This window comes from Thunnus albacares, chromosome 20 (assembly GCF_914725855.1).
Source record: "Thunnus albacares chromosome 20, fThuAlb1.1, whole genome shotgun sequence".
Taxonomy (NCBI): Eukaryota; Metazoa; Chordata; class Actinopteri; order Scombriformes; family Scombridae; genus Thunnus; species Thunnus albacares.
Window position 1 is genome coordinate 4,179,035 of NC_058125.1, and position 23,829 is coordinate 4,202,863.

The following is a 23,829-nucleotide window of genomic DNA, read 5'->3' on the forward strand; positions in this document are numbered from 1 at the left end:
GACAGAAATATTGCCCCGAAAGCTTCTCCCTTGACAGCCTTCGCGCTCTGATATTATATTCATTTAAATACATTAAATCATCACTAACACCCATGGAAGTGCAAATCCATTCTATTTTCTGTTACACTTATTTCAGACTTATTTCTAGCTTTCAGACCCAGCTCTTAAATCAATAATCATTTAGATGAGAAATTAGTGACAGAAGCCTTGCTCTTTCCACGTGGGAAGCAGAGCTGTAGAGAGAATCGAGGCAAAATATCTAACTTCTTATTTAAAGTGAAAAAAAAAGGGAGTGATGTGAACTCCAAAACTTTTTCTAGGTGACTTCTGATGTTATATTGTTAAAAGATTAACCAGAGGTCGCTCTTTAAAAAAAGAACGTCTGCGTGTCTAATTCCCTCTGGTGTATTTGTTATCTGTGCGTCACCTGGAATATGTTGGAAAGGTCTCGCAGGTTGAAGATGTAGTGGAACTTGACTGCGGTGGGGAGGAAAGTGGAGGAGACGTGCTGGTGCAGGGCCAGAGCTAACTGGACCAGGGTGGGGCAGCTCTTCTGGAGGGCGGCGCTGAAGCCCTCTCCTCTCAGGTGTTGTGACAGGATGGAGGTGTAGATGGTGCTCAGGGCCTCGGCTCCAGGGAAAGACAGGGCGAAGACTGAGAAGTGGCGCTGCGGAGGGAGACACAGCTAAAATGAGGAAACAGTAAACATGTTGCTCCTCACTAATGATGCAGTTAGTTGTCTTCCTGACTAAAAGTGAAGGTCATCTTGGGGGGATCTGCAGTGTGGGACAGCAATAAGAGAGGAGGTGCTTTTTAAATTCAAATATGACCATTTTCAAGTTTGACCTGAAATTTAATCACTCTCCTTTAGCAAAATATACTGACTTTGATCATATGATCAAAGACAGGATTGATTATAATTTTATCCCATTTTTTGATTATTCTCTACAGTGTGCAGTGTCCTCTACTCCTGTGTCTATTGAACTTTAAGGGCAGTTTAGGATAAAGCTGATGTGCTGTTTTGGCATTTTAACACAGTTATTGTATGTGTAACAACTTCTAGAGCCTGACTGATAATGGATTTTCAAGGCTGATACAGTTGCTGATCTTTGAGAAAGAAAAACTGATATTCATATATTTAATTGAGTTATGTATGTAAAAATTGTCTAGTACTTGGATTTTCAAAATAAATTTTGCGGTGTCCTGGTGAGTGAGCAGTGTTTCATTTCACAGTGTTGTAAAGGTTGCCATCATTTGTCAAGCAGTCACAAATCAATCAACTCAAACAAAAGCGCCAACGAACAAACAAATGATGAATGAACAAATGAACAATTATTATGGCGTATCACTTTGACCGCTGTGTATTTCTTGTGCTCAAAAGTTTTTGATACATTGTGTGTTTCTGATAAATTGCACAAATAAACAAATGAACAAACAAACCCCACAGGCAAACCGGCATAATTTCATGAATGCTATAATTTACTTTTCCTTAGTTTTGTCAAAATCCAATCAACTGTGCATGAATGGCCTTACAAATGAATGAATGGACAAATGAATAAATATGCACACATGCAGACGAACAATATGATGATCCAAAGTTTTGCCAAAAAAACGAACAAACAAACATTAACAAAGAAAAGACTGTCTATTATAACATGTGCAAGAGGAATTAGAGTGCATGTAACCTCAGCAGCGAGTTGCATAACCAGCGGAACACAATGTGCTGTGAGGACATGTTGTGAGCGTGCATGCGTGTGTGTGTGTGTACCTGCAGTCGTGGATTGATGGTGAAGCTGCCAGCTGTGGGGTTCATGCAAGACACGTATTGAACGCTGTGTATTTCCTTCAAAAGGAGCTTATTACGGTCATACCTGAGAGTACACACACACACACACAAACATGAAGGAAAAAAAAAAATCATTATTTAACTGCACGCACACAAACACCCACACACGTTTTCACCTTGGCTCACACACACATCTTCCCCACGCTTTTGCCGATATGAACGCCTCAGCTCCCACTTAAGCTGGCGTGGCTCAGTAGCATCCTACTTCCTCTCAATTTCATACCTGAAATCCTCCCAGCATATCTCTAATGGGCTGACCGTGTCTAAGCCAGTCAGCCTGTGTCTGACGCGGTGGAACCATGTTCAGAATGGCCTTACTGTGTCAGTGAGATGAGCAACAAAATCCTTTTTAAGGGGAATCATACAACCCTGCTCTCACATTTGACTTCTGACACTCATAAAAGTTGTAGCGTATTGATAGCGAGGAAGGGATCTGTGTGAATACATGGAGGAGGAGGAGGAGGAGGTTTCCAGAAGAGAGGCTCTTCATCTGAATTATTAGGGTATTACACCTATCAGCTACTGGCACTCCATTATCTGAATTATCCTTGTCCGTGTTAATACATGGAGAAATGGTCTGACACTGTCTATCATTGAAGCTATTAAAGTAAGGGAAAAATTCCACAGTGTAGGCATAATGTTATTCTACTTTAAACAGCACAGGCATCTACATATATACATACATATATATGGATATTGCATAGCTGCTTGTGAGTGACAGGGCCTTACCAGTGGTTGTAGTCCATGTGTTGGCGTATGAGTGTATGAGGTTGGACTGTGCCGTATGCATCCACCTCAGGCATATTCATATCGTCTATGAAGTAGATCAGTCTTCTGTTGCCTGGAGGTCCGTAGTTGCGTCCTGCTTTCTTCTCAAGGGGCTTTTCCAACACCGCTATATGTAGAAGAATGGAGGAGCCCAGAGCAGGAATGTAGGAAAGAAAGAATGAGCGCTGAGAAATGTCTTATTGAATAGACAATATTTATGGAGCTGTTCATTGATTAAGAGTCAGGGGTCAATGTGGAGACATTCCATATACTGTAAGGAGGAGAAGATACATAAGCAGTGATAGGCACCTCGTATGTCATGACAAGAAAATGATAAAATCAGTTTTTAAACTTCTTTTGGCAAATGCGGGATCAATTCAAGTTTAGCCCAAATTATAAGTGTGTATATAGAGGTGTGATCATGAATGTGGACATCATCTTCCTGCAATATTAATATACAAATGTACTGTTTCTACCTTGGAGCATAGCAGATGTGGTGTAATAGTTAAACGGGACATTTTTGATCATGTATTTCTCGGAGTCCAACGATCCCAGTTTGTCCCCGACCAGAACAGACTTCCCAGTCCCAGCGTTCCCGACCAGCATGACGGGCCGTCGATGCTCCAGGAGGCGGTCCATGAAGTAACGAACTCGGATGGTCTCTGTAGTGTGGACCAGACATGCCTGCACATAGGAGACACACGCATATGTGATGCCCACATTAAAAAAAACATATAGTATATGCAAATTCCTTGTTAAGTGGTGTCTTTAGACTACAGAGGAATATGCTAACGTGTAGGGAATTAATCAATGAATAGCTTGTCTACAAAAGCCCTCAAATGTGTTGGTTTTTTGAGGCAGATACTCTGTTTAAGTCTTCATCAACTCTTGAACAGTTGGGTGCTAAGCTGCTAAATGCTCCACCCAGTTGCTAACTTTGTCTGTTTGCTGTTTGGTGCTGGGCAGCGACTGCACAGTGGGTTTATCAGAGCTTTTCCAATGAAAACGGCTGCCTGCTGCTCCTGGAAACAAGGCTGATGAGAGCTGTGAGACTGAACAAAAGCTGTGGGGAGTACATCCAAAACAATGAGCTGAAAGACACTAAAACAAAGCTAAAACTACAGAGTCAGGTGATCATTTTCTGTGGGTTCATCACTGTGAATGACCTCTTTCAAATTACACATAGTCATTTAATTAATTGTCCTTATAAAACTATTTATTAGTGCAGCTAAGATCATTTAAAACCACCTACTGTACCTGAAGTGGTGTATCTGCATCCATCTCAAATTTAGGCACCATTTTGGACCAGGGTTCAAACTTCTTGCTCTCTGGGTCGATGTAGTAATCAAACACGGTGCCCTGCGATGGGAACTTGATGGTTTTGAACTCAGCCACCCACCACTTGCTGAACTCCACTCTGTAGTCGACCAGCTACGCTCACACAGAGCACACACGCAGAGACACAGAGGGTAGGCGACCGGTCAATACTATAAAATGACTTCCTCTCTGCTTTTCTTCCCCATACAGTAGCTATGGATCTGTGCATTTGATTTACACTGGTGTGAATACAAACCTAGAAGACACATAAATGATGCAACATAGAGATACAGCCACAGCAGCTGAAGGGTAGAAAATAAGAGATGGCAGGCCTATCTATCCGTCCGTCTGATTCAGACAGTGACGTAGCCTCATCACCTGCTGGCTGGCAGTTCCTCGTCTTCCATTCTGCCTCTTCCCCCCCTTGGTACCTGTCTCCTCTATTCACTACCAACTCTCCAGTCAATAAAACCACTTAGCATTTAAATGCATCTGTGATGGGAAAATAAAGTGGAGTACATTTGTACCAAGGGAAGAGCAGTTTTATCCCATAACTTAGATGGACGCGCTTACTGTATGGCGCTAACTGGATTGCTTAGCAACTGCTCGCCACAGCTCTCCTGCTGATTTAAATTCAGCCAGTCTGTGTGTTGTTGAGCCGGAATGGAGTCCACTTCATTTCCAGATGGAGATCTCTCTCCTTTTCAAAAAAGCTGCCATTTCTTCGACTGAAAATAACTTTCAAATGACTTTTCATAAACACAGACAGAAAGTCGAGTTGCATAAGGGCCATCAGGGCTCGAATAAGACCAAGGAATACCCATAATGCAAGTGGAAAAAAAACTCTTTTCAAGAAGGAGTTAAGAGGAGGAAAAATAAAATCATTCAGCTGTTTCAGACATGTCCCATTATTTTTCCCTTTTTATGCAACCACTTAGTAAGCGCCTCACATGCCCACAGGCCCACGCAGTACCTGGTCCTGGAACATGGCTCCCCCAAAGGCCCAGACCGCAGCAAAGACAAAATAGAGCTCATAAAGTTCTTTGGCACAGTCTGGCGGGGTATTTTCTGGAGTCAGCAGACACTCCAGCAAGTAGCACAGCATCTGGACCATACTCTGCTCAGGGATAGGGATGATCTTCTTAAACCTGGGCAAAGAAAGACACATTATATCACTGTACTGCTGAAAAGAACTACAATGCTGAATGACTAAAATCATTTTTTTCATCATGTTTTCACTCTATGTACCTTTGAGTTGTAGCACATATTTTCTTAACAGATTTAACAGAAAAAAAATAAAGCTTCTCCAATAAACAGGCTGACAGATTTATAAGGTATGTGGCATCGTGGGAAAGCAAAGCATTTTCTGGATTCTGGCCCGAAATTGAGGAGAAAATATTCCTCCTCTGCTTCCTGTTTTTGTTGTGTACTCCAGTAGCAGTGGTAATGGAGGTGTTGGAGGACAATTGAATGCAGGACAGCATCCAGTTCTCCTGAGTCAGTCCCTGTTTGTTCCGGTCCAACCCACCCACTTTTACACAGTCCCTCCCCATGTTATGTCACATCTCGACATCCTGCGTCAACTGGAAATGACTGCCAGCATGTCATGTCACAGTGACACGGAGCTGTTGGGAAGCTGCTTCACCTTGATCTGAGGGCGTCCAGGCAAGAAGGGAGGTACTTGTCGAACAATATGGTCAGGTTGGCCTTCTCTGATTGGACCTCCCTCCTGTCGATCCAGCTGGACACCGGTGGGTTCCAGCCGAGGTCTGCTGGGTTTATGTACAGGATGCCTGGAAAGAGGAAGAGCCAAGCTGGAACATTTAGTGACGCCAGTACCTAAACATTTTTTTGCTGGTCATTTAATGCCCCCCTTTACTTCCTGCCCTTTGTACAGTGTATTTGTCCATGTCACCTCAAACCTCCCATCAAGTAATGCTTTTTTATAAGAATATGCACCAGTGAGTAGGGCTGTCAAAAAAAAAAAATTGCTAAAGCTAACAGCTATCTTCAGATTTGTTCATTATAATAATAGATTACATTTATATTACACTTTATCTTGATACCTAAAGTGCTTCACAGTAAAGGGGGGAAACTCACCTAAACCACCACCAATGTGGAGCACCCACCTGGGTGATGCACGGCAGCCATTATGTACCAGATTGCTCAACACACATCAGCTTGAGTTGGAGAGGGAGGGAATCATTGAGCCAATTACACGAGGGGATGATTAGGTGGCAAGATGGAGAGAGCCAGATTGGAAATTTTTCCCCTAGCCCCACTCTTTGCGATAAGTGCCCTGGGATCTTTAATGACCACAGTGAGTCAGGACCTCGGTTTAACATCTCATCTGAAGGACGGCATCTCCCATCGCGCAGTGCCCCGATCACTGCACTGGGGCATTGGGATTTTATTAGGACCGGAGAGAAGATTGACCCCTACTGGCCCACTAACACCACTTCCACCAACACCAGCAGTTAGTTTCTCCCATTCAAGTACTAGCCAAGCCCACACCTGGTTAGCTTCAGTCATTCAGCAGAAACAGGACATATGTTGGTATCGCTGCTGACGCTGTTGTTGTGGTTGTGTAACTTGCACAGTAACATTTTTGAAAGGCAGAAAACAACTTTGCTTTAATCCATGATTTTTGAATACAAAATGCTTCCACATATTACATCTCAGATGGTTTAGTGTCATTAGCATGGCTTACTGCTGTAGTTTCCTCCACTTTGCAAACAATGAGAATGAACATAGCCTTCTTTACTGACAATATGTCAATAATGGTAATATTCACCCTCACAGGAGTAGAAGGCATAGATTACTGATAATAATAATACTGATTTTTCTCCTATGTTTGAACGGTAGTTTGATTTTGATTTTTTTTTTTCATAAAGTGGCAGTCTTACCAGTGACATAATGAAATCTACAGTAATTCATTCTTTCTCTACTTGGTGGCAGCACAACAAATGGTGATAGGGGTGAACATGTTAGCAAACATTGGCTCTTTTACACATCCACCAGAAAGGAAGCAACTTTAGCATTTATTCAGAATCATGTTTCTGGCCACCTAACATATATAAATCACATATTCACTTTCCTTTAGCCTTTATTTGGTCTCCACCAGCTCTCTACCGAGAAGAATGTCTGGCTCTTTAGCTGCTAAATGCTCCACTAGCTACTTGCTAACTTTGTCTGTCTGCTGTTTGGTGCTGGTTTATCAGTGTACAGCAGGTTTATCAGAGCTTTTCTGTCTGCTGTGTTAAATAATAGCTGATAACAGCTGTAAGACTGAACCAAAACAGTAACATTGAAATAAAACCAAAACAAAGAGCTGAAATGGAGTGGGATTTACAGCCCAATTTATGAGTCAGTCTTGCTGCAGAGGGACATTTTGAAACATATCCAACACAAACACAATATAGTGAGGAAGTACACAGGTAGAAGGATGAGTAAAAGAGAAAAGTATTGTAAGAAATAGGAAAGGAAAGCAAGAGCTACCTGCTCTGGATACGGTAGCGGGGGTAGCGGTGCGAAGGTGGCTGATCTCAAACACCAGTCTCATGGTGGGGTTCAGAGGAATCCGCTCATTACTGGCCAGAGTCAGCACCTGACAGAGGGAGACAGGATATTTGCACACACTGTATGCAGATATCACTGAAAAAGCCTGTGTTCTTTTGTGGATATTACACAGTCTAAGTCAGGATTATGTCACCTGCAATCCTCAGATCTTTTCACTATTCTTAGCATTACACACACAGACTGTCATTTATTCTCAGAGTACAAATAGTTTACTTCTCTCTCACATCAGTGATGAGTCAACTGTGGACCTATTCATATCTGAATAATGATTTTGTGAACAACAGACAGTAAAAATGTGTAACCTTAGTCATTTTGATACTGAATAAAAGACTCAGTCGACACATTTACACACACTCTCACACCTTGTTGTCATCCATAACTGTGTTGAGTGATTCAATCCACATCGGGTCAATGTCTCCATCCAAAACAATCCACTTAGGCCCGCTGTGACTGACGTTGGCCAGTTCACGCATTATACAAGAAAACAGGCCTGTAGGAGAAAGGAGTTTACATTTTGGTTACTCTAGTCAGGACATTGAACACTGTGCTGGTCAAACTATGTTTCTGAAGGACTCAGTCATCACCGTCTTTCCACTCTCTGGTGGCCGGGTTGATGATGCCGAAAAGCTCATCGTTAGTCACGGCCTTCGGGTTAAGGTCTGCCCACACAGGTCGGCGCTTCATGTTCTGATAGGTCCGCTGGAGTGACCTCATCACCTGACTCTTCCCGGTTCCTGCGTTCCCGATCACAAACACAGAGTGACGCACCGCCAGCAGCTCCTCTAACTGCACCACCTAACACACACACACACACACACACACGGAGTGAAATGTTGAAGATGATGCTTTGTTTACCACACACAGAGACTCTGATGACATGGTATCCATATCAACACTTTTAGACCCTTTTACAGGATAATCTAGCATTTCATGGGCGGCTACGTTGTACCAGTCAGTGTACTCGTCCTTAACGTGCTGGTTTACAGCTAACATAACTTGATGCAGGATGACAGGGTGGTGTGATGCACTGCAGTGCAGCGCAGCAGCTTAGTACACTTTTCACAGGGAACAGTAAATGACAGCAGTGATCTTCTAGGCCTGCACAAACAGGAAGTACTACTCAGCCTGTTGTATAATGTCTTCGTTCTATGGACACCAAGGTGTTCAATGTCAAAGCCCCTGAAAACCTGCTTTCAAATATTAAATATTTCTCTTTAATATTCAACTTTCATGACTAAATAACAACCAGAGTAAAAGTTTGGGCAAGAAATGACCTAGTTGTGAAATCTTCATTAAACACGACATTGTTACTGTGTGGTTTGATTAGACTGACAATGGCCTGACAATGAAAACAGGCTACCCCAATTTTTGTTTATGTAAATATTATAAAATCCTGATTGCTGCACATGAGTGCATAACATCTTTCCCAGCTGAGCCCTTCCCTCTTCCAGCCAGCATATTCTGCAAAACAAAACAATAACAGTTCATTTCAGGTCATTTTAGTTGATTCCAGTAGATGTTGTTTTTTCTCTTTTCTTTTGATTTCATAATGGCCAGTTTTTTTTTTCCCCCAGCAACTACAGGTTATTACTTTAGTCTAAATAGGCAACCGGCCAATCACATAATTGGCCTGTTTGTCTTCATTGACAAAATGTCTTGATGAAATAAATGCAGACTTTGGCAAATGAACATTTTGAAATAAAAATTGCTGGAGTTAAATAAAAATGACCTTCAATAAATTCTGCCACTGTGAAAATAAGCAGAATGAAATAACATTTCATAATATTGGTCTTGGACTATTTCACAGTATAATCATTATTAAGCCTTTTCTTCTTCAAATGATTATATTACATTTCACAATGCTTTATGTATTTATTCAATATTAAATGCTTTTGGTCTCCATATTCCTTTTCCACCTTTCTACAGTCTGACAAACTAACGGTGATGTCATCAGAGTTATCTCAACTTGAGCTTGCGGACAACAAGTTTTAAGGGAAACCCTGCAGTACAAACTGGAATCATGGAGCTGCTAGTTCCAGTAATGAATGAGCTGCATTATGATGAGTGTAGGATCCAGTGTAGTTTGAGCTTAATCCACACTAGAAACTAAAAGTCAGGATATCTTGGCATTAGCTGTGTTGATTTTCAACATTATTTTATCCTCCAGCTGTTTAACCACTGGAGTGACTTTTTATCTATTTATTTTATCAGGAAAACACTGTAAAACTGAGCATTCATGTGACACAAAGAGAGGAGAAGCTGCTTTGTAACCTTCGTTTTTATACATGCTTTCAATCTAAATTGTCATCACTCAAATTCCACCTTTTTCTAAAAGTGTCCTTGATGTTTAGTGTTTGCTGTGTTGTAATATTTCCATAAATACCTCTGTATAAATACATCTCTCCTGGATTGTACTTTTCAAGTCTGGATTATGGTATTTTTCTGTCCTCTTGTAATTCACTTCAGAGCTGTGAAACTATTTATCACCTCCAGTAATTCAAGTTCAAGTTCCCCAGTACTACACACTCTACGCTCAGTCTTTTGAAAAACTCTATGGACTGTGTAAATAGTTTGCTTTACCTTCACTACAATCCCTCAAGCTCTAACAAGTGGATGTTTTTTTTTTTTTATATTTTCCACTCTGTGGTACAAAAATATCTCAAGCTGGCTGGTACCACTTCAAAGCCAAAATAACTCTTTTTGAATGTTCCTTGACTTATAGCGCAGCATCTTCTGTCAATTTAGGTATGTGAGGTGACACCACGGAGTGTAACAGAGAGAGAGAAGGAAGAGAGAGAGAAAGGAGATTTCCTCCGCGCTTCCACTCAAACATACAGATGGTGAGTTCAATCAATGCCATCGACCTGGCTCCTCACGGCTCCTGCTCCCCATCCATTCAGCCGGAGCGCGGGCGGCTTTACCCAACTCAAAGGCCCCGGCTGATTACTGCTTTGATGTGGGGAGGACTAATGCTAGCCTTGGCTAACGCTAAAGGTATGCGGTCTCTCTCACCTCGCCGCTTCCCCCTCGTTGTCTGAAATCAAAAGGTTGGCCGCGCACACAAAGACAGTAAAAGTTCAGGCTCTGAGGGTGGATGGTTATTATTGACCGCTCCCTCCATTCTCTCTCTCTCTCTCTCTCTCTCTATTTCTCCTCCTCTTTGTTTATTTCTGTAGCTGTCTCACACAATGTCAGGGTTAAGTGGCATGGTGCAGCGCCAGCCTTCACTGATGGAGTGTTATTATGTGTTTCCTGTGTCCATTTGACCTGAGGCAGATTGCACTTATTTCCCCTGGTCCTGCGTTCATCTGTCTCTGACATACAATGCCTTCTATTGTGCGTGTGTGTGTGTGTGTGTGCTAGTGAGTGTGTATCTGTATGTAATATAATGACAAAAATTAGGTCAGCAGCTCGGACACCTGAACACTCACTGAAGCCAACCACCAGCTTTCTGCAATATTTGCCCGATTCATCCACATCCTGCAGATTTGTTTGACACTAATGTCCGTTTCCCAGCGGAACATTATGACATGAGGTAAACAGCTTTTGGAGGGAACTAAGATAAATCTAAATGAAAGTGCTACAACTGTAATATCTGTCTAAATTGTTAGAGATGACACCTCATTTGGGGACTCTGCTTGTGCTTCTCAGACGACTTGTGATTGCGTTTGGTTGCGTCCGCGGCTTAGTGACCGGTTTACACTCCTGTGGGGGTTTGAAATTTTTTTGTAATCAAAACAGAATTTGCAGAAGAAAAGCATGAAGACTGTCAGGAGGAATTGGGTTTACTCTACCTTGAGCACAAAATTGTCTTCGGCTTGTAACTTCAAGTCCAGGATGGACTCCTTCACGTGCTTCTCGAAGTCCAGGTCTCTCTTCCTGGGGACGTCCAGAGCGGGGAACAGGTCTCCTATCAGCCCCATGAACACGGGCATGTCATCGGTCACGATCTTGGGGATGTTGAAATCTCTCAGAGCTCTCATCAGTACCTGGTCCTCCGCTCGGCCGGGGTCTCCTCTCTTCAGAGAGCCGGCCACCACCAGTACCGATTTGATGGCTCGGAGGCCCCAGTCGTAGTGGTCCTTCAGTAAATGCCAGACAGACATCAGTGAGTGAGATGTGCAGAGCCGGCAGCGATGAGAGTGGAAAGTTGAAGCTAATTAAAACTAATGAGCTGCCTGGTTTGTCCCTCTACCAGCCACTCCGGCTACTCATATCACCGAGCTCATCATAGTTTAGCAAAAACTTTAGATCCATCTGCCTCCAGACAACAAATATTTAGCTGCAGCTGCTGACTGAACTGTGAACAGAAACACTCGCTCCATCAGCTTCAAGTATAAAGAATCGCGTCCACTCTGTGAGAGATGGTATTGATTATAACAAATGTATTTCATGTGGGCAGCAGATGTGTTATATTACTCAGCAGAGCTACATAAAAAACAAAAGTATCAACAAATACTGATAAAAAGCACTGTTTTACTTCATAGTTTCAGGCCCTACATTATATTCCTATAATATTCCTACTGTGACTAAGAACCTATAGGGAGTCTTGTTTAAAGTCCCCCTCCGCTCAAAAATGACTTTTCCTCTTTGTTCCTTCAGTTGATTATTTGAGCTTCACTGTGCAGAATGATGTATGTGTTTGTTTTCACATTCATCTGCTGAAGGAGGAAAGTTTCTCTGTGCTCGCTTTAAATCTGAGGCGAGTACCTTCAAGCATGATTTTAGTTTGGAGCCGAATGTGGTCCAGTAAACAATTTACACAAGTGTGATGTGGAAACACTGAGAATGGACTTTACAGTGAAGTAGGAGACATCTTGTGTCCAGCAGTTAAGCTTTTGAAATGAACAATATTTACATATTCAGAGATGTTTCAATGAGGGAGAAGGGGATATAATGATATTATTTATTTAATTCTCTTTTTATTGAGATACAGATATATATTCACATATCCACCACACACCTTCAGTCATTAGAAATAAAAGAAACAGCACAGTGAATAATCTCAATTCTTTTTTTGATCCATGTACCTACATCTACCTTGTACCTTATCTCACACAGTACATTTTTACTTCAGTCGGAGTAGAGACTCAATATGATACCGGTGTAGTGAGTAAAAGAACCTTTCACAATCTGTAGTGATGAATCAATGGTTTCTCCAATTTGCAGGCTTTCTTGTATAAAGTTTGACCTAATTGTCGAGATGTATTCAAGCCAGTTTTCCCAAATTCTATTAAATGTGTCCAGTTCCAATCTGGAAGAGAGAGTCAACTTCTCCATCATGTATATATAATGCTTTATATAAACCTCAATCTTGGGTACATCAATCTTCAGCCATTTTCAAGTCATAGCTTTTTTTTTTTTTTACTTGCAATTAACATGATCCTGAACATATGTTTGTCTCCCCATCTTGTAAGTCTTATGTTCGTTTTCCCCAAGTAGAAAACCTCAAATGTAAATGGGAAATTCTACCCTCGGTGTTTTCTCCACACATTTCTTTAGCTCCTGCCAGAAAAGGCTAATAGAGTGCCAATCCCAGAAGACATGGAAGTGATCGGCTTTATTCGCTCTGCATAATCTCCAACACCTTGTACCTTGATAGTTTTTCTGCGTCGGTGTTACAAAAAAAAAAATCTTGTAATATTTTTCCATCCGTATTCTCTCCGAGATAAGGAGCGAGTTGTTTTCCGCTGTTGCTCATTAATCTCTTCCCATTCGTCCACTGATAACACAATATTAGCCTCTTTATCCCACTTCTCTTTATATATAGTGTTTCATTTCTTTTTTTTTTTTTAATTTTCCACTCCTTTTTTAATCATTTCTAACTCCAACCCATCTAGATTCTCCTTTCTTCTTGTTTATTGTAAATAATTTCTCATTTGCAGGTATCTATAAAAGTCATGGTTAAGCCATATTTATCTTTTAATTCTTGAAAGCTTTGGATTTCTTTCCCGAGTTTTAAACCTCTTATCTCTTCTGTTTGGTATAAACTCAGAGTCAGAACTATGTGTTTTCAGGCTATTCTTTGTGATAATTTTGAACCAGATCTTAAGAGATATGCCGAACCATGGATTCATGCCCTCTCCTAAAGGTGTTTTCTCAGTTCATTATCACTTACCGTATGATGGCCTGTATACGAACACCATCTGTTGTATTACCTTCTCTCCGTCTCGCTGAGTAAAATTTTAAGGATTTTAATGAGGTCATTGAACTTTTTTTTTTGAGGGGAAAAAAACATATTAGACTCAAATTATTATTCAAAGCAGAGTATTTTCATATATCTTAAAACGTGTCTGGAGGGATCTTTAAGCTAATTTGCAGCCATCGTCCTTCACAAGGCTTTTAAATCCTGCTTAAAACAGCCCAAACAAATGAGCTGATAAAACACAATCTGGATAAAACAACTACACTTCTAAAAGATGCATGTGTGTATGTTGTGTGTATGACTATATACACTACATTGACATATAGGTGTGATGTGGTGTAGTGGGTGTTTACAGTATGTAAACATAGATTTGAACAGTTATTCAGTCTTTGTTGTTTAAGCCTTTTTTTTTCATTTGTGTAATTCTGATGGTTTTAACTTATAATTGTGAATGTTTTACTGAAGAAGATGACTTGTTCTGTGCTTTGGAACTCTACAATTACCACTTGTTTCCCTTGTGGTCATAACTCCAATTAACTGACAGATTATATCTGGGGAGCAGCTATGTATGCACTTAAATATTGTTTTGATGAATGAGAACTTTATAAAGTTGTCAAAATGTAGCAGATATATAAAAAAGGCCTACAGCCTAACATATTCATTCTTGTATGTCATTTTTAATGTCACAATAATGTTTCTCCATCATCAGTATAATATTTATACCTCATAAATGTGACCATCAGTTTTGATACAGTGACAGAGCATCTCTATAACATCACAGCAGTTGTTCATGTGTGCGTCCGACCCAGAAACTCTCCAGATGAAGAGAGAGAGAGAGAGGGAGAAGTGCCAGAATATTCAAAACACACCCACCCACCCTGAAACATTAAAGGAATAATTTATACAATTTGGGGGAGAAAAAAACACTTAATTGCTTTCATGCTGTGATTGAGATGAGAAGATCGATACCAATCTCATATCTGTATGATGAATATGAGGCTTAAGCTAGGAGACGGTTATCTGAGCTTAGCATAAAGACTGGAAACAGTTAGCCTGGCTCTTAAAAGATCTGCATGCAAGCACTTCTAAAGCTCACTAATCAACACGTTATATCTTGTTTTTGTGAAAAAACACAGTGTTTTAAAAAAAAAAAAAAAGTGGAGCTTTTATGGAGGATTATGTGCTGGATGAGGTATAACATGTTAATTGTTGAGCTTTAGAGGTGCTGGTAGGCTGATTTTGTTACTGATATTGATATTTGGTTTAAAAAAATCTGACCAAGACTGCGACCAAGAACTGTACTTTTACAGTTGAGGAAATAAACTCATCACTTCTCTCAGTTGGATGAATTATAGATTGTTGACACTGTCTCTAAACAAATAATTGTTTTTTCTGTACTTCCAATTTCTTGTCATGTATCAACCGGCTCCAGCTTTAAATCTAAATCAACAATGATATTCATTTTCTCATCTACCTCTCAGCAAAAGAGTGAACGTTACCGTTTCAAGGCCTGTATAACATTACTATACTTCTATAACATCCATGTCAGGACTTATCAGGTAAGGTTAAGTGATTTCACAGTGAGCTTAACATATTTTATATCCTTGTGTGTCATTTCTAACATCAACATAATGTTGATTATATAATTTTCATTCAAGATATTCCTAAAATAACTTCTCTTTCTCTGTTATCAGTAGTAGAACACGCTGTATGTATTGTCGTCAGTTTACTGCAATGAAACTAGAGGCAACAATTAGAGTAACATTTCAGCTCCCTGCAGCTTTTTGATTGCATGAAATGAATTTCACAGTGGAGTGAAACACACAGTGGGCACTGCTGTCTATTCATTGACAGGGAAAAAAAAAAAAAAAGAGCATTGTCATTCTGCACAAGACAGTGCAGCAGAACTTATGTAATATTAAACCCACACTTATGAACCAGTTGAGAAAGTAGTTTTCTGAATCTCTGCTTTCCATTGATTTGCAGTTTCAGCCTTTGTGAATATAGCTGAGAGAAGCAGTCTGGTCATTATCATTTTATTTCATTACCGCTAAGCTGCTAATATTGGAAAACTTGCAATCAAACTCCAGCAAACAAGTTTGAGGAAGCTAAAAAGTATAATTAAGGTGATATTTAAAATGTCTGAAGACGTGGAACTTCATAAAATAGCCATAAAGAGGAAGTAGTGTCCTATGACACTTCATTCATCCACAACTGAGGGTTCATAAAGTGGCTAAACTACGTCAGTGAGCTCCACTGTTACTATTAGTCAGCACTGTGTGATTTCATTGCTTTTTAAATAATTTAAATAACGGCATGACATGTAAAACAGGACCCAGACTGAAAAAGGATTAAAGAAAAATTTAGATGGAATAACATCCAAACTCCCTGCAGCTTCTTATTCATATGCATGCAACACTTCACTCAGACAGTGAAGTTAGAAAGCCAGCTCTTGTGTGGTGCCTCTGAGTCATTCCTTTATCAAAAGCCTCAAATATAAAAGGAACATTGTGTCAGATGTTCAGCTTTTGAAGTGGAAATGGATCTGGCTTATTCTAAACGTGTCACATGTGTAACAATGAAGAAAGCAGATAGTACCTGTTTGGACAGCAGCTCTTTGCACAGTGTGTAGAGTGTGATGAACTTCCTCGCGAGGACCCGAGCGTTAATGAAGCCCTCGGCCACTAGCATGATTTCACAGATCAGTTCGAAGTCTGGCACCACCATGGCACACGGTCTGTGGATAAATGGGAAGAAAGCATTAAAATAGCCTCATTTGTAGTGCATGGTCATATTCCTGGATAAATAAACGGTGCATACACATGAACTTGCGTGCTCATACCTGAACAGAGCCTTGAGGTTCTCAGGAAGCTCAGTCCTGCCGGCGTAACCTGGATTCATCGTGATGAAGATGCCAACAGAGGGGCAAAGATTGACCTCCTCTCCCATGAAGTTAAATCTCTGCTTCTTATCTCGAATGGCATCCTGGATGCTTTTGACCTGCACACACAGTACAGAGAACACATTACAGAGCAGAATGCACCGAGGCTAACGTTAGCTGGGAGGCTAGCAGAGGCTAGCTGGCTGTGCTTCCCTCCGGTCATGCTGAGGCTAACGCTCCGCTAGCCTCTCAGCTAACGTTAGCCCCGGCTCTCCATGTAGACAAACCGGAGCACCGAGCCCTGGTTTGTTATTCAGGTTAAAGTGGGAAGAAGCAGCGGGTCTGACGGGCAGCTTCAGTGAAGTGCAGCCTGCGGAGGAAACACCGGGACCGTCAAGGAGAAACAAGCCGTTGAGGAGCTGCTAAGTTCGGCTGCACAGATAGGAAACACTTCGTCTGACAGGACGTACCACTCTGTTTGGAAAAAAAAATCTTTTTGGTTTATACCGGCGGTTGGCAACCAGCGTATTAGGTGCATTACCGCCACCTTCTGCTCCGGAGTGTGGACCAGAGATTAAATCCTACACATTAATCCTGTCTGTCTAATAAACTAAAAGAAAACTCTACTGCTCCATCCACCTGGCAGGTTCATTAAAGTTTTAAGGCTTCCTAAATTCTTCCTTCATATATTGTATTTCTTGATCATACTCAGGACAATCTATGCTTGCATGCACAATAGTCTCCTCAGCCATCTGCAAAAAAAATATGTGCACATATCAGTATCAGAGCAGATATCAGTATCGGCATCAGCAATCAGCCACAGTGAGTTGGAAATATCAGCATATCTGATATCGGCAAAAAATCCACTATTGTGCATCCCTAGAAATAAGTCCTGGACATTTTTGTGTTCTTCTTGACATATTATGTTGTTGCGCGTGGTTTACTGTCCTCTTTTTCCTGATATCAAGTAAATTGAAATACAGACAAAAATGTGTCCAAAGTACTAAAAATTGAATTTGAATCCGTTTTGAGATTTTTAATTTTTCTTACTTATTCTTTGATCCGACCATAAATCACAATTTAGTTTGTTTGCTTTTTCCAGAGCTGTCGAATGCAGCTCTTCTCAGCTAATTGAGTTGACTCAGTGGTCATCATATTACCCACATATGGAACTTTGGTCATGTGACATTATACATGGGGGAGATGGTAAATACAGTCTCTGTTCAAACATGGTTTCTAACACTAATGATGTGAATGTCCATCTTGATCTTTCTCCGGCTATCCACTGACTCCTGGTCGAGGACCTTTGATCTCTGCTCGGTCAATGCTTTGAGTGGTTTTGGTAAGGTGTTGACAGAGAGCTGATGTTGTCTGTTTCCAGTCTTCATTATGTCTCTTGTCCAGGGTCTTTCTCATTTCACCAATGTAGTGTTTCCCACAGCTGTCCACAGAGAGGGTCACAACCTCCCCATCATGTACGACCACCTGCTATCACATGACCAAGGTGGACCTACTCCATTGAGGAGGTGAGATGTTGTTGAAAGATAGTAAATCGTCACTGTGTCAAGTTTTTTTTTGTCAAACCTTAATTCTTAAGGTACAGAATGAACTTTCATGCCCAAGTAATTCAGCCAATTTTAGATGTTATGATCTTTAGGAAAAGTTCTACTACTGCATTTGAAAAGTTTGGGGGTTAAGTTTGTTGAATGAAAAAAGGGTTTTGGTCATGGCAAGTATGGTTAAGCAGTGGTTAGGGTTAGGCAACAAGTCCTCCATATGAAATGATAAAATCCATCAACACATAGAAGCATTTTCTGATCTGATAACCCATTCAGCAATCTGTCCTTTCCAAAACCGTTACAAATCACTTTTGAAAGATAAATATAAAATATCTTTTATGATGGGACAATGCTATGGTTAAGCTCTGGTTAGGTTCAGGCACAAAAAACACTTGGTTAGGTTAAGGAAAACATCATGGTTTGGGTTAAAATTACTACTTTGTTAAGGTTAGGAGACCTTCATCGTCACGGTTACTATAATAATCACTTAGTTAAGATTAGGGGACAATTGTGGTTTGGTTCGGAAAAAAAAGTTGACTTGCAGTTGGAAACTGGAAACAACAGCAATATCACGTGTTAAAGTCTGAGTTTTGTTGACCCATCACTCCGACCTCCTCCCTACACGAACTTTGTCGCCCTATAATAATGTCACCTGATTTCCCCCTTTGCTCCGTTCATAATTATTAGGGCCGCTGGAGGGTGCAGTTGAACATAAATATATGCTTTTTTTGGGCTCCTCACTACATTCCTACTTCCTGCATTGGCACTGAACGTTTCCAACTAGTGCTATCACTCATTAGCATATCATTAATATCACTAAGCACATACCGGAGTCAATTTGTAACAGCTTGTCAAATTGTTATGCAGCATGCCCCTATTTTTCCAGTGACACAATTTCATCAATAATATGAGCATGTTATCAGCCAAGGTTTACTGGAGGATGAACTGCCAAGGCACTGCTTGTCTACATTATGACTGAATGAGATATCAGAAATAAACTTTTTGGTGTGTGTGCCTTGGCCCTTAAAAGTCGGAATCCCAGCCTGTAAGGGGCTTTATGAATTTAACATGCGTGTGGTAAAGCTGTGTAGCGAGTCGACAGCTGGAAAGAGGAGGAACATCTCTTCATGGATGAGTACTCGGCTACAGATCACTCAGTCATACTAACACAACATGGAGAAAAAAAATGCAAAAACAAACAGTGCAGCTGCAGCACAAAAAAAAAAAAAGAAGAAGAAAAGTTTTCATGAGGACATCAGTGGGGCTTGTTTTTTTATGTGAAATGACAGCGGCCCTCCACTGCTATCCTACAGGGATATGAAGGAAAGTAAAACACCAAAAGCACATTTTTAAACAGTTCAAAAACAGACACTGTTCTGAAAGGTGTGATCCGGTGGGTCCGGCTCCACTCTTAGCTGCCTCTTTGAATGTTCAGACCGGCGCTAGCAGAGTGTAGCTTAAATATATTCAAAGCCCAGGCCTGTGCTGGCTACAACAGAGGCAGAACTTAAACAATTTATCTCCATGTTGTTACGTCTGGCGGCCTTCTGTTTGCCTCTGCTTTATTTAATGTAGAGCTGGTCCCGCCACCTGTGTTAGCAGACCCAACTGGCAGCCGAGTATGTCGCCGTGCGATGGTAGCTGCTCCCACTTTAAGAGGATGGATTAGGTGTGTGTGCTGTTGCCTGCTATGGTGAGAGATCGCTCGGCATTGGCTCCACTGAAGCAGGCTGAGCGGTGGAGCGGGCTGCCAGCTGTCACAGCAGGAGTTTGACGCTCCTCTGTTCTCAAGGTCTACTTCTCCACGTATAAGCCACCGTGATTTATTATTCATTACGCCACGCAACACCTATTCATTCTTCTGGCACTTTAAAATTCTCTAAGTACTGTAGGCCTCCGCAGCTTACAGAGGAGGCTGCTTGACTTTCATTGCTACTAAAGAGAGAAGGAAGGGCAGAGAAATGATTGTTATATCTAGCAATGAATAATGATCCATCGCCTCCGCCAGGAGCCTTTGAGGAGCTCTATCACCATTATCATCATGATCATAATCAGCGTTCTTATCAACTGTATACATTTTTATACATTGCATGTGCATGAAAATGGTGTCCTAAGGTGCAAAAGCATGCAGGATTTGAATACACAAGAGGGACAAAAAGCACAGAGAGGGAGGATCTGTTTGATCCGCGGTAACAGATTATAAGATGGCAGGAAAAGCTAGCATCAGCTGAAAGAGGACTCAGAAAGAGTCCCCGTAATCAAAGGGCCAGCTAGGTCGCCCAGAGTATATACTGTTCAGTGTGGAGAGAATATGAAGTCTTTTTTTTTTGTACTTTGAGTCGTTATGCATGAAGTGGAGATTCAGGAGGAGAACGAAGGTGAAGACACTGTCAAAATGATCCAGTCAGTCATCCAGAGAGCTTGAAGATGAAAAAAGGGCAGTAATGATTTAACATACTGTATGCTAGAGCACAGGCTGGAACCTGTATTAAATGATGAGGCAGTGCAACAAGCAGTAAACACACATTAGCACATTGTAAAGTTGACATGGCTGATGTGTTAGCAAACAGTTGCCTAATTACACATCCAGCAGACACAGAGTAACATTAGCATTTATTCAGAGTAGTGTTTCTGGCAACTTCAGGAATGTAAGTCCAATATTTGCTTTCCTTTTAGCTCTGTTTTGGCCTTCACCAACTCCTGAGCTATAATTCTGGGTCTTTATTTGCTAAATGAATAGTTCCTAGCTTCTGTTGTTTAGTGCTGGGCAGTTAGCATGTAGAGGGTTTATCAGAACTTTTCCACTGAAAACAGCTGCTTGCTGCTGCTGGAAATGAGGTTGATGAGAGCACTGACACCGACCCAAAAGGTTAAATTGCAGATCGTGAAACCAAAACAATGAGCTGAAAGACTCTCTGTAGGGCTGAGGGGAACTAAAGAGTTGGTTTCTTCACTACGGACACGAGAATCAATCTTGTCAGGCTTCAAGTTATGCATTTGCATCCAAACCACCAGTGGTTCAGACCAATCAGCGTCCTATGAGGATTCTCGCGGGATCTCATGATCTCACAAATCTGCCTCACAAGGTAAGACAGTGATAGACAGATGGTTCATCCAATCACCTGCAAAGTAATTTTTGAAAGTGCCTGCCCTTTTCCAAAAAGTTTCTAAGGACAACTTCTAAGATGGTTCTGTGACCATCTAGGCATCGGGTTACACTACAAATAACCACTTTCACATTACATAGTTACGTAGTCATTTGATCCATTGTTACTGTAATCTAAAACCATTGATTAGAGCAGCTTTTTTTTTGATTTTGAAATATCTCTTAGCCTCTACCCCACTACAACACCCACATACCTTACTGTCAATAATTTTCATGGGACTTTTTCTTTGGCACAAATAGTCTAAATACAAATGTTCTCAGCTGTTGCCAGATTGGGTGGTTTTCCACTCTATTTGGGCTACATCTTATTGACTGGGCAGGTTTATTTTGGGCAGTTTGTTGTCAAGGGTGGGCAGTTTGTAGAGCAGGGTTTCAACTTTTACTCATCTCAGAATTCTATTTTTTTCATTCATTCTGGGGAGAAAATATTGAGCCCATTACCACCAACAGAAATGGCATCTGGGCCGGCTCATTTATTCAGTGGCTGTCATAGGCCTAACCATTTATTTATTTAAAAAACAGAATGGCTCCATTTGCACTTTTTTATTATGTTTGCTATAAATATGTTGCTTTGATATTTTAGGGGGAGGGTATTGCAGTGTTTTTCACCGGGATGGTCCAGAAAAAAATATTTATGAGGCTGTGGCAGATGATTCAGCCCCCCTCCCTACTCCAATCATTTTCGTACAGGTCCTAATATGAAAGAACGCAAAATCACAAATACTTATTGTAATTTGTCCAAATTATAAATACTCATTTATTTATTCATCACTCATTTATTTTAATTTCATTAATTTTTTGTGAATCAAGGTTGTGCTCAGAGCAATAACACTGAGCAAATACCAATTCATCCAAATTACTGTATCACCTCCTTTTAGAGTTTGTCCATTCAGAGATGCTGTTATTAGTGTTGAAATATGTGAGCATCATGACCAGCGCCACGGGAGGCAGTTTTCCATCCTTGACCCTCAAATCAGATGAGAGAACGCTCCAATTATGAAGAAGCTCTGGAGTGCAAGGGTGTCAGTCTTGGTGGATTAGTCTTATAGCTGAAGCAATTTACGCTTGCAATCAGTAATGAGGAGGCTATTTACCTCTGCAGAGCTGTTTTCAAGGCCTTATTTTCACTGCACCTTGATTCGGATAGAGCACTTCATAAATAAAATGATAACTCACACGTTTAGCTCAACCCGCCACACAAACCGCACACACAATACAGTCTTGACCTGACTGGGATTTTGGGAGCACCTGAGGTGAAGGAACTGGACTTGGTCTTACCTGTACAGCAACCACAGACAACACCTCCACTGAGATCCTGTTAAATTCATCAAAACAGCCCCATGCCCCAGTCTGAGCCAGGCCTTTGTAGATGTTCCCACAGGACTGGTGGACAGAGGGAGAGAGACAGATATTCAGATGGACACAGCGGAACAAGAAGTCAATCAGTCATGCTCAAAGGTGGAGACTCGGCCTGACTGACTTATAAGACGTGTGATGAGGCGGATAGAGACATATGCCAATTAGACAGAAGATACATGAAGAAACGCTCATTGCAGTTGTCTCAGCGTAGCGCCGCAGCAGGCTAAGAGTAGGCGAATAATAAGAGGAAGATATAAACAAGGGCTCACACTAATAATACAAGGTGTTGATGGTGAAAACGCAGAGGCTAAAATGTCCGCCGCCCACATTTTACTTTTCCCAACATCACATTCCGAGTAGGTGAACAACCCTCCAGAGGGCAGCTGGACCAGGATGAAGGAGGCAGCTGACGTTTCTCTCCAATTACAGGGCTGAGGAAACCTTCTCTGACGCAAACCCGAGCTGACTGGAGGATTGATTCAACTTGTGTGTGTGTGCATAACTGAATATGAGTAACAGTTTGGGGCTCTGAAGCCAGTTCCCAGTGCCTGTGTTCCACCCGGAGTATATTAGCACTTCTCTCTGACACCTTGCAGCGGCGTGTATAGCCGGGGGTGCTGTACACCTGTATACTGTAATGATGCCCCTGTCTGGGGAAGCAGGAGCAAGCTGGATCACAAGATTATGTTTATGTCTCCCTTGACCACTCAATATGCAGAAAGTGTTTGAGTGAGAGTATACAAGAGTGCATAATAAATCGGGGTGGAAGCTGGGAGCAGAGAGGGCATTTTGACAAGGTTTAGGAAAGAAATAACAATTAGGTTTGAACTAATCAGCTCTTCTTTCAAGGGGGGAGGGGGCAAACAGAAGATGAAAAGAGGGAAGATGAAAAGAGAAGGGCGTAAAGTGGGATGACAACTTTAATGACAAATGCATGCCATATCGCTGACAAAGGCAAAGATGAAAAGAAACATGCATAATATGTGCTGCTATGGAAGCACGTTAGCTACGTGCACTGATGCATGTACGCTGGCTCACCTTATAGTCCATTTGCTCAGAGCAGTTAAATACGTAAACCATGATGCCGAGGGCACGGCCCAAGTCTTTGGTAGTCTCGGTCTTCCCTGTGCCTGCGGGCCCTGCTGGAGCTCCACTCATGGTCAGGTGGAGGGACTGGGTCAGGGTGATATAGCATCTAAACGGAGCAGA

The 23,829-nt window shown here is 41.4% G+C and overlaps 1 protein-coding gene across 8 annotated transcripts in view; it reads right to left on the reverse strand.

Moving 5' to 3' along the window:
• The window catches only part of dnah9 (dynein, axonemal, heavy chain 9), a 178,919-nt gene that overhangs the window by 108,696 nt on the left and 46,394 nt on the right, over positions 1-23,829 (reverse strand). For 7 of the 8 annotated variants that reach the window (XR_006399614.1, XM_044338784.1, XM_044338783.1 and 4 more), the window contains exons 33-47: positions 23,659-23,815; positions 22,540-22,644; positions 16,498-16,655; positions 16,254-16,392; positions 11,305-11,592; positions 8,095-8,305; positions 7,873-8,000; positions 7,430-7,538; positions 5,577-5,724; positions 4,905-5,079; positions 3,872-4,045; positions 3,091-3,298; positions 2,576-2,741; positions 1,769-1,871; positions 428-667 (exon numbers count right to left, since the gene is read on the reverse strand). Coding sequence is in view for 7 of the 8 variants with exons in the window: in XM_044338784.1 (XP_044194719.1) it covers positions 428-667; positions 1,769-1,871; positions 2,576-2,741; positions 3,091-3,298; positions 3,872-4,045; positions 4,905-5,079; positions 5,577-5,724; positions 7,430-7,538; positions 7,873-8,000; positions 8,095-8,305; positions 11,305-11,592; positions 16,254-16,392; positions 16,498-16,655; positions 22,540-22,644; positions 23,659-23,815 (2,509 nt within the window). In the remaining variant the exon portion in view is untranslated. The remainder of the gene's footprint in view (positions 1-427; positions 668-1,768; positions 1,872-2,575; positions 2,742-3,090; positions 3,299-3,871; positions 4,046-4,904; positions 5,080-5,576; positions 5,725-7,429; positions 7,539-7,872; positions 8,001-8,094; positions 8,306-11,304; positions 11,593-16,253; positions 16,393-16,497; positions 16,656-22,539; positions 22,645-23,658; positions 23,816-23,829) is intronic. The other variant, XM_044338787.1, reaches the window with a different exon arrangement.